Here is a 10703-nt window from a genome sequence, read left to right as displayed (position 1 = left end):
TTTAAATATACTATCTAAAGATGAAACAAAAAGGTATGGAAATTTGTTAAAAAATCTCTGAATCATCTGTCTTTTTGCGAAACTTCTTTACTTTCTAGATAAGAAACAAAATGTAAAAACATGACGCTTTATTTGTACACTCCGGGTAATATTATTTAGATTTAATATTAAACCGAAATTAAACGTTACTAACCATTGAAAACAACAACAACAACGACTGTATATGTTTTTGGTTTTTTAGCCGTGGCATAACGGCTCATAGAATGGCTCAGAGCTTTTCTTCAAGTTCAAACATTTAGTTCATAGCTCCATCCATATCTTGACCAATTTGATATCTAATTACAGCCGCTGCTATTGAGGATTCCCTCTTGTTTACCTTTTACTCCACCAAATGTTTCTGTGGGTGGAGTTTTAAGAAAATTGTTTTTAACACCATTTACATGAAATGTGATTAAAGCTTGTCCTGAATTTATCTTTCCCATTCTGAAACATGTATTTCATATTGTCACAATTATCTCCTATTGGTTTACATATTTTTAACGAAGAAACTATAAGCTTATGTGTGTGCTTACAAACCAGTCAAAGTTGTCCAATGATAAATTTTGACAATGTGACCTGCAGAAGGATATATGTGAATATTTCCACACCGATATCTTTATTTTCCAAGGTTTGTTTATTGCAAGTACAGACTTGTTTTCTTCGTGTTCAGACATACGTAGCAGACATCTTTATGTCTCAGAGCTGGAAGGATTACCGACTTCGACTTCCAGAAAACATGACCAGCTACTACCGACTTCTCCCTGTGAGTTGGTTAAAACGGATGTGGCGACCGGACTCTTTCTTCAAGAACGCTAAGAAGGTCACCTTTCAAGAAATGACTATTCCAAATCATTACATCTGGTTATATGATGATAAAACTATTCTTTATATGGTCAAGTAAGTAATTCATCATATATATTCTTTCTGAAACGTTTTGTAATAAAAGTGCAGCAAAAATACTATACTTGCATACGAACCAATTCCTTTACAAAACAAAAACATAACACTACAAAATTCATCATACTATTATTACTATTATACTTTAGGTTGTTGAGTCCATATTTTACACCCAAATGTTTGATACATACATATTTTATTGTATTTAAAACATGTATATATATATGTATATATCTCATGTATATAAATGTGTGTATTATATTATTTAACTATTAAGTCCACACATCTCGACAAAGCACAATGAAAACAAAACTATAATCGAAGTTATCCTTCAGTCCTCTGTTCAACAAAACAAACCGTTCGAAAGTACAGAAAAGATTTTCAGATGTATCAAGGGGGAATCCTGATTAGCCGAAGCACTTGAAATTCTTCTAGGCAGGATTTAAATACCTTAATCTATGAGGCGTTTTTCCCCCTTTTTATTAGCTATATTTTTGTGCGCTAGCAATAAAAAGCGTGGGGCGCGCGTATACCTGATTCAATTTTATTACTCATCAGGATCTCTACCAGTTATTTCAGAATGTCTCAGTTTGTACTTCCTTAGTTATCAAGGACGAAACGTAATTGTCTTCAGTTAAGAAAACTGAGAATCAGCACACTTCCAACCAAAAGCTTTAAAAGCTGATTGGAATAACTCAAGAAGCCTGCAAAGTTATGTTCTTAATTACTGATGGAGAGAAAACTAAGAGTTGCAACAGAAAATAGAAGCATCCCTATACAGTTGTAAATGTTCTTACATCTTTCTAACTGAATTTTATGAACGACGTATCTAATCAAGAAGCAATTGGTACTTCTGTATATCTCTTTTTTTTTATAACTTTAAGCCTTTTAGCTGTGATCTGTTTTACACGTAATACTTTATGTATATATGTGTGTGTGTGTGTGTTACATTAACTAATTTGATTCCCTCCAGAAATAACAAAAAAGTAGTTCTGATGCATCCGCTGCACATTCTAGTATAGTCTCATTAATGTTTAACATGCACGTGCGTTTCCACTAGATAAACGGACAACTGACCTTTAACTATAAATGTGTGAAAATTAAATAACTCATCTTTAACTATATGAAAAGTAAACATCTGGTCTTTTATTATAAATGTGTCACAAATTAAACCCTGGCCTTTAACTATCAAATGTGTGAAAATTAAACAACTCATATTTAACTATATGAAAAGTAAAAATCTGGCCTTTTATCATAAATGTGTCACAAATTAAACCCTGGCCTTTAACTATCAAATGTGTAAAAATTAAACACATGACCTTTATCTATCAAATGTGTGAAGATTAAGCACCGGACCTTTTTACTGTCAGTGTGTGAAAATTAAATTTCGAAAAGTGCCTGACATTGTAATTTTGCCACACAGATTTTCTGGGCTTTAAGATCTAATCACTCATTAGTCAAAGGTTAGTATTATAAAAGTGTTGAGAAGTTCCGTGGCATCTTTTAGAGAAGTGTCCAATTCAAATTAATGTTTTATAAGGGGAGAAACACTTATAAATCATTCTATTTTCAGATAATCCTTGATAATACTTTTTTTGTAGGTTAACACTTATTTTATCTTGTGCCATGACGTTCGAAACCTATCCGCACGACACCCAGATCTGTACCATGAAAATAGAAAGTTGTAAGTAAAAATATGCCTTACATTTCACTTATGAAAGTATTCAGTTCTCTTCAGGCTAGAACATATGTTCTATTGTTTGTTTTTTTTTATTCAGATCTATTAAAGCAAACAAGAGTTTAGCTTTCCCTCTTTGTCATCGTATCCAGTTGAGCTACATACAATCTACTGGATGAAAAACTGCTTGAATTTTTCATATGAATGGGCAGAATATAGTAACTTGCTAATTATATCATATGCTTCTGACGAAATGTCAAAATGAAGTTTACTGGCGATTTCTTGGTTATATAAGTACAAGAATTCGGATCAAGCACGAGATGTGACTAATAAACGTTCGTCTGCGTTGACATGCCTTATATAAGTCTTAAGTAAATATAGAGACTTTGTTATAATGAGCACAAAACTGTAAATTTCGTGCGATTTAAAACATCCGTAAGCTATATAACTGACCGTACATTTATATTATTGTGTTGTTAAATTCAGTTTGCTTACTTCATAAAATGTAGTAAGCATAGATATTCGTTCAGTAAATTTACACTAGTGATAAAGCCTAAAGTCTTAAGCATGATCAATCTCATCCGTCCAGTTTAGTCCTTGATAAAAACTTTCGCCTACAGAGTTTCTATACCCTTCTGGTATTGTTCTTAAATGTTCTAGTCCTGTCTCTCTCTCTTATGTGTACTATAATTGTGTCTATCTTACAAATAAGTCGTGTTTAAACATACATTTTGTTACATGCAAGTTTTCAATTTTATTGAATGCACTACCAATAAATTAAATAAACTAGCTAAATTTCCATTATATCGATTATACCTTTGTTCATAGTTCGTTAATTAAATCATCTAAACTAATTCATATATATGTATATAACCATATTTAAATATATTTATGTATCTTCTAGTGTCTCCGTTTGGTTTTTTGTTATACCCCAGCTGTTTATTTTTTGCTACTAGTATCATACACTACCGATGATCTAGTGTTCGACTGGGAACCTGAAACTCCTCTGGTTGTTGAAGATTCGATTGAGTTGCCACAGCACATTTTAATCGACAAACGTCTAGGATATTGTACCCAAGTCTACTCAACTGGTAAGTTTATCTTAAGTGGTATTTTATAAGAGAGAGAGAGAGAGAGAAAAGTCTACTTCTGTTTGTTCGTCTGTAGTTAAACACAAAGCTACACAATATGCTATTTGTGCTATGCCCACCACAAGTATTGAAACCCAGTTTTTAGCGTTATAAGCATTCAGACTTACAGCTGGGCCACTAAAGGGGGGTACAAAAAGTATATATACACACACACACACACACGTATGTATATATTAATTGCTAAGCTTAATTAATAAATCAGTTTTTAGACAACTAATATATGTTGTTACGTGGATTTATGTGAAACAATAACTTTTATTAGCAGCTAGTAGAGTATTTAAAGAATTTTTCTTTTGCTTCTGAAGTTAATATCCTGTTGTTGTTTAAGTACATGAGTGCACAATGGGTCAGCTATACTGTATTCACCGGGGGTATCGAACCCTTAAATCTGGTGCTATAAGTCCCCAGTTTTACCGCTAAGTCACCGAGAGACTAGAATTATAATATAAATTTCGAAGTTCTCGTGAAGATATGCCACTTATGATAACGAAGTTTTCGTGAAGATATGCCACTTATGATAAGGAAGTTCTCATGAAGATATGCCACTTATGATAACGAAGTTCTCGTGAAGATATGGCACTTATGATAACGATGATCTCGTGAAGATATGCCACTTATGATAAATAAAAATGTTTACTCAAAACTTTACTTGAATAAAGAGCTAAAGATAAGTAACTAACATTTTAACATTATGATTTTTGAATGCAAGATTAAAGGAAATATATAACAAGATCAAACGAATTGTGTTATTTTCATCAAAACAGGTCTTTGATATATTTGAAGAAATTACACTTCAATAAAAAGAATGACATTCAAAATTTCTTATTAGTTTGAACTAATTTAACCATCTCTTATAAAAATAAAAAGCTGTATTATTAAATCTGGTGGCAACGTTATAACCATTTGAAGTTCCGTCAGTTCAATAATATATGTTTACAGTAAATAGCACAAGGCCTAACTCTAAATCCACAGCTACAGACAAATATATTCAATCTAGTTACTTTGTTATATGCTAAGAAATAACAAAACATTTTATCATTTCAGGTCATAAGGCACACGCGAACTACCTAAGTTGCTTTTAATAAGCAACAAATCACGTAGTACTTAAGAATAACCATCTACTAAGCCCAATACTTAAAGAGTCGTTGGTGCGTGTGTTGGAAACAAATCTTAGAGTTCAGACTAACAAGTTGAGGTGCATTAAGTATATCAATCAGATTGCTATGAAAACACTGTTGGAGAGTGTTAATTTAGGATACCAACCAATCAACAAATTTTTAAGGCTTACAAATGTGTGCTTGCATGCAGAATCGAAATGTACTGAGTGAAAAATAATTATTTACAAAGTTGAAAAAGCTACAGGAAACAGACAGATCGCCTTTGTATTTTTACTTTAAAGTAGGGTAATTACTATAGAAGTTTGGAATAGTTTTGTCTTAGTTTCCTTTTCCTTTCTGCACATTTCATTATTCGAGTTACGTGTGGCTTCTTGTTCTTAACAAAAGGGCCAGAAAAATTATGTTTTAGATAAAAGAAAAAAAGTGTGCTTAAAATATAAAGATTTGTCACATAATTACTGTTTAAACATTTAGCTTCTTAATTTTCTAAAAGAGGGATCATATTTTGCAATAAAAATTGAACATTTTACTTGACTAATATTTGAACTGAAAATTAAATGTTATGATATAAAAAATATGTTCTCTCAATTTCAAATTTTAATTTTAAGTGAGTCATTACATATTTTGTTTTTCCCGTAATAACGAATTTTGAAATTTATTGTATAAGCGAAACTTAATATGCCATAGTATATAGTAAACATTGTCTCTAACGTGAGTTTCTCAACATCATGAATGCCACCGTATATTTTGACACCTATCTTTATTATAAACTATTGCTATTACAAAAACGTTGTTGTTTAACTTTTGATATTCAACTGCCCTTAAAACAGCATAGCTAAAGTATTGATATATTAGATAAAGTTCTACTGTAATGCTAATAATGTAATCTTTTCAAAATTGCGTTATGAATACTTTCTATAATTGCTGATAATGTAATAGTTTCCAAATTGCGTTATGGATATTGTTTGTAGTGCTGATAATGTAATCTCCTTCAGATTACATTATGAATAGTGTATGCAACTGTGACCGTAAAGTAAGAATGATCTCTAAAACACAGCAAAGTAAGATTGATCTCTAAAACGTAACAACTCATTTGCAAACGATTTATAAGATTGTCAACTAAAATCTGTAGTCTCAGTTAATTGACCAATAATGTACTGAAGTTGGAAAACACAGAAAATAATAAAAGCAAAAGTGGCTTTACAAGTGAGTTACAGATACACCGTAATAGTTGAAAAAGACATAACAGGCTGTCATGGTGCAAGTGATGACCATATTTGTATTCAAATGAAATTGCGACAACGACATCCACTTGCTCACCTTAAGAAGCTATTAAAGAATTGTTACAGTACGTTTTAATTAATTGTTTTGTGCTGAAGTAATGAAATAAAATGTTATCCAAAATCTACTGATATAAATTATGTATGTTGGATTATGACTCCTCAATCTATTGATCTAAATTATGTATGTTGGATTATGACTCCTCAATCTATTGATCTAAATTATGTATGTTGGATTATGACTCATATACGCTTTCTGGAGATAAGTTATGAATTATAAAAAGCTAAGAAAATAAATGCTTAGCCTCTCAGTCGTGTTTAAGAGGAACAGAGAAAATACCGACCATACACCATGTGATGTGTGTTTTCAATTTCAGACAACATTTAACCGACATCGTCTAATTGTCTTACATTTTATGTTCTCTTAGTGTTTAAAATCACTTTGACAAGTAACTGCCTTTATTAATATACTAATTTTATTCTCACGAATAGGAAACTTCACATGTATTCAAGTTTCTTTTAAGCTAAAACGTCGTCTGGGCTACTACATGTTTCATACCTACATCCCTACCTGCTTGATCGTCATCATGTCCTGGATCTCATTTTGGATCAGACCGGAAGCTGTCCCTGCACGTGTCACGCTTTGTGTCACGAGCCTGTTGACGTTATCGACTCAACATGCACAGTCGCAGAAGTCACTTCCGCCTGTGTCGTATATTAAAGCAATTGATATATTTATGTCATCATGCACTGTCTTTGTCTTTGCCTCCTTGATGGAATACGCACTTGTCAGCATTTTACTAGGAGAATATGACGACCAAGCTAGCAAAAAAAGTTTACGAAATATGCTTTTAACAGCAAAAGGTGCGGTAAGTGCACAACTGAATGATATTAATTACGAACTACAAAAAAAGAATAAGTTTAAAGCAATAATATACTATTTTTCTGCACTTGTAGCTTAAATCAACTAAACTTTTCAAATAATGAGAGTATAAAAAAAAAGATACAACAACATAGTTGTAGCTAAACTAAAGTCTTTTATTGACTCAACTTTTGTATCAGAAATTATACTTGAAACAGATCTATTTAGATACGCACCAAATTTAGACAAAGCAGTGTATAAAATTGATATAGACATAACTTTGCAGATATCTATCTGATTGCTTTAGTGCTTGCACACATTAAAACTCACAGCAAGAGGTGTAGTTTATCATGATTTTCAGGGATATTTTGAAGTGGTTCTTTATTAAGCACAAGTGCTCTTCCACACCAAACATAAAACGTGTTTAACATGCTGGTTAACTAACATGATAGAAGTTATGTGTACAGAGTGAGAACTAAAAAGTATCAGACGAACAGTTTCCGATATCACGTCAAAAGGCACAATTATATGAACAAGCTTAGTCATGTGATTGTTGAAAATTATGTGAATTTGTCGGATATTTGTGTGTGCATGTTTGATGTGGAGTTTATAGTAGCGGCATATTCAAACAGAATGACTTTCTTTTTAGTGTTTTCTACTTCTCAGTTTCACCAGTCACATTAACACAAAGATAACCAGAGCTATTAAAGGCATTAATGTACAGAAAGTTGCAACAGGAAATACACAAGAAGTACGTCACTGCTCATGCTCTGATAAAGTCTTATCATTTCTATCCTGATTTTTGCACTACCGATGATCATTACATGTGTTACACAGATAAGGTTGAAAGGTACAAAACATCTCTTTGCGACTGGTTACGGGATGTACTTCAACCATTCTCATCAAAGGCTTATCATCTCTATCCTGAATTATGCCCTGCCAATGATCATTACAGATGTGGTTGAAAGATACTAAACATTTCTTCAACCATTCTCATCAAAGTCTTATCATATCTATCCTGAATTATGCCCTGCCAATGATCATTACAGATATGGTTGAAAATACTAAACATATCTTCAACCATTCTCATCAAAGGCTTATCATCTATATCCTGAATTATGCACTGCCAATGACAATTACAGATATGGTTGAAAGATACTAAACATCTCTTTACGACTGGTTACGAGATGTACTTCAACCATCCTCATCAAAGTCGTATTAAACCTTACTAACCTCAACAATATCACAGGACACCAACAGTGCTTACAAGAAAAATTCTTTTTCAGGGCCTTGGATTGAAAAGATTGTGTATTGCACCATCAAGCAGCTTCCCTTTCTAATTTGGACATTCTAACTCCACAATGATCTCGCAGTCACCAACCATACAGGTGATTGTCTAAAGGCGCTTCAGGAGACAATTATGGGTTGATTGGTGCTATACAGCCACCACTGAGATAAATCTTCATCACCATATATCAGATTTCATCATGGGGAATAAACATCATGTAGAGATTGGGAAGAGGGTGAATCAGAAAAGTAATGTCGATAATTATTTCTCTCTTACTTAAATTCCAGGATGGACAGTCACCTGTAATCATAGCCACAGAAGATTCATACACAAAAGGAAGTGGGAAAGCTCGTTGGGCATTTATCGTTTCGTGGAGGAACAACGTTCTACATAAAGCTGGTGGAGCAATCAGGCTTATTCAAACTTCCCACAAAACAAAACTATAAGGATGGACCTGGAAACTATAAAGCAAGTCATTCTCTGGATTACTGAACGCAACGAATCGTCAATAGTCATAACATTTGTGACTGACTCACAGGTAGTAACAGTACTGCGTAAAATTCAGAGTGCTTAATCTCTAAATGAATGAAATAAAGAAAAACAAATGCATGGTAAGGGCGTCACCTAGATATACCTATCAGGCCATGCATAACTCTATGGGCAGGATATCAACTTCCTCTGCACTAATAAAGTGAAAGCAACAACCATAACTCTATGGCAGGATATCGACTTCCCCTGCACTAATAAAGTGAAACCATAGAGTTATGATTGTTGCTTTCACTTTATTAGTGCAGGGGAAGTCGATATCCTGCCATAGAGTTATGATTGTTGCCAGAATATCGAATATTAAAGTGAAAGCAACAACAACAACAATGGAATGTCTTCATCGACATTCAGAGAAATGAGACTGTTAAAAAACAAAACAACATTTGGTACAATTATAAAAAGCAAAAGTTGAGGAAGAAGTAAGAGAGTATGCAGAGAGAAAGCTAGTGGCGACATCAGTAAAAGTATTCTCCACTACCTCCTGCTAGGCAGTTGGTCTACTCATAAAGAGTTAGCGCATGCCCCTATTACTGTCACTTAGTACTCAATTCAACAATATTTTCACATCTTTTTAGTATTTTTAGATTTATACACTTATTGAGCATAGATTTGTAAATTTGAAATGCTCATTTCAATCAAATAGTTATTTTAAGCTTTTATCGTAGAGATATTTCTTTAAAACAGCACAAACTTTGTGCTTTATCTTAAAGTGCAAATTATACAAAGAATTATGACGAAAAACTCTGACTTGAACTAAAAACTATCTTTTTTACTTTAGGAAGATGTAAAAGCTGCTAAAGGAAATAGGCCTAAAACTCTTGCATCGTCTGCACAGCGAAGAAAAGAAAGAGCAAACCTCATGGACAAAATATCACGTGTGGCTTTTCCACTATCCTTCATTTTTCTGAACTCTGTATATTGGTTCGTTTTTTTATTCATGGATCCTGATTAGGCTTGATAAAAGCGTTAGTTCTCACGTGATAATATTGGGTCTTGAAAATCAATAGTGTTTATAATGACAAGTAAGAAAGTTTGTTGTCAGACATATGAACGAAATAAACATCAAATACTGAAATAAAGTACGAATTGGTATTCAGTAGAACAATTTTATTGACAATGCCAAGTTTCGGAATCGAAAAATAACATATTACTAGACAAATACTCAACTAAACTCTATTAATTACATTCATTATTTATTTCACAGATTAGAAATAATTTTAACACCCTAATCCAAGCATCACACTTCAACAGATCGTTACAAAGATGATTCTTAGAAAAATGTGTTATCATAAGAAATTTTATAGATATTCCACTTTAGCTGATCCTTTTTGAAATTGTTAATCTATGACACTATGTATTATTTTTAAAGACGCTTGAATAAAATGTATTTATTCAGTTAGTATGATATCAGTTTCTTTATTTATTTTTTTTGCAAGTAAAACATTTCATTGGTTATTAATATTTATAAAACTTCTGATCACAGCAAGCTACTTTAGATCAAAACTAAAAATCAACCTCAAAATGAGTACAAGAAATTAAGTACAATCTTTAATGTTTTTACTTATACCGATTAGAATGCATTACAATAATTAAATGAGAAGTGGAATTCTCCGAAACTAGTCTGGCTCACAGACACACCCCTCCAATGAAAGAATAGACCATTCCAAGCTTTTACTTGTTGTTAAACAAAGGTTTAAACAACTCTATTTATTCAATTATGTACAAGCTGCCCAGTGTCGGCTAATCAATACGAAGAATTAAATTGTGGCGAAATCTTACAAGTTCTTCAAATACCTATAGAATGATAGATTACTTTTTTGTGAGTGTAAAATACTTAAATACAC

At 32.5% G+C, this 10703-nt stretch overlaps 1 protein-coding gene across 1 annotated transcript; it reads left to right on the top strand.

The window, feature by feature from the left end:
* The first annotated feature begins 714 nt into the window (after window positions 1–714).
* On the top strand, window positions 715–10200 carry LOC106478563 (glycine receptor subunit alpha-2-like). Its single transcript, XM_022382483.1, has 5 exons — window positions 715–936; window positions 2538–2620; window positions 3571–3705; window positions 6656–7032; window positions 9638–10200. The coding sequence occupies exons 1-5, from the start codon at window positions 731–733 to the stop codon at window positions 9809–9811; spliced, it is 975 nt and encodes a 324-aa protein (XP_022238191.1). The 5' UTR covers window positions 715–730; the 3' UTR covers window positions 9812–10200.
* The last annotated feature ends 503 nt before the right edge of the window (window positions 10201–10703 follow it).

The sequence above is a fragment of the Limulus polyphemus genome, unplaced genomic scaffold (assembly GCF_000517525.1).
Source record: "Limulus polyphemus unplaced genomic scaffold, Limulus_polyphemus-2.1.2 Scaffold11, whole genome shotgun sequence".
NCBI lineage: Eukaryota > Metazoa > Arthropoda > Merostomata > Xiphosura > Limulidae > Limulus > Limulus polyphemus.
This window is presented reverse-complemented; position numbering and strand designations above follow the sequence as displayed.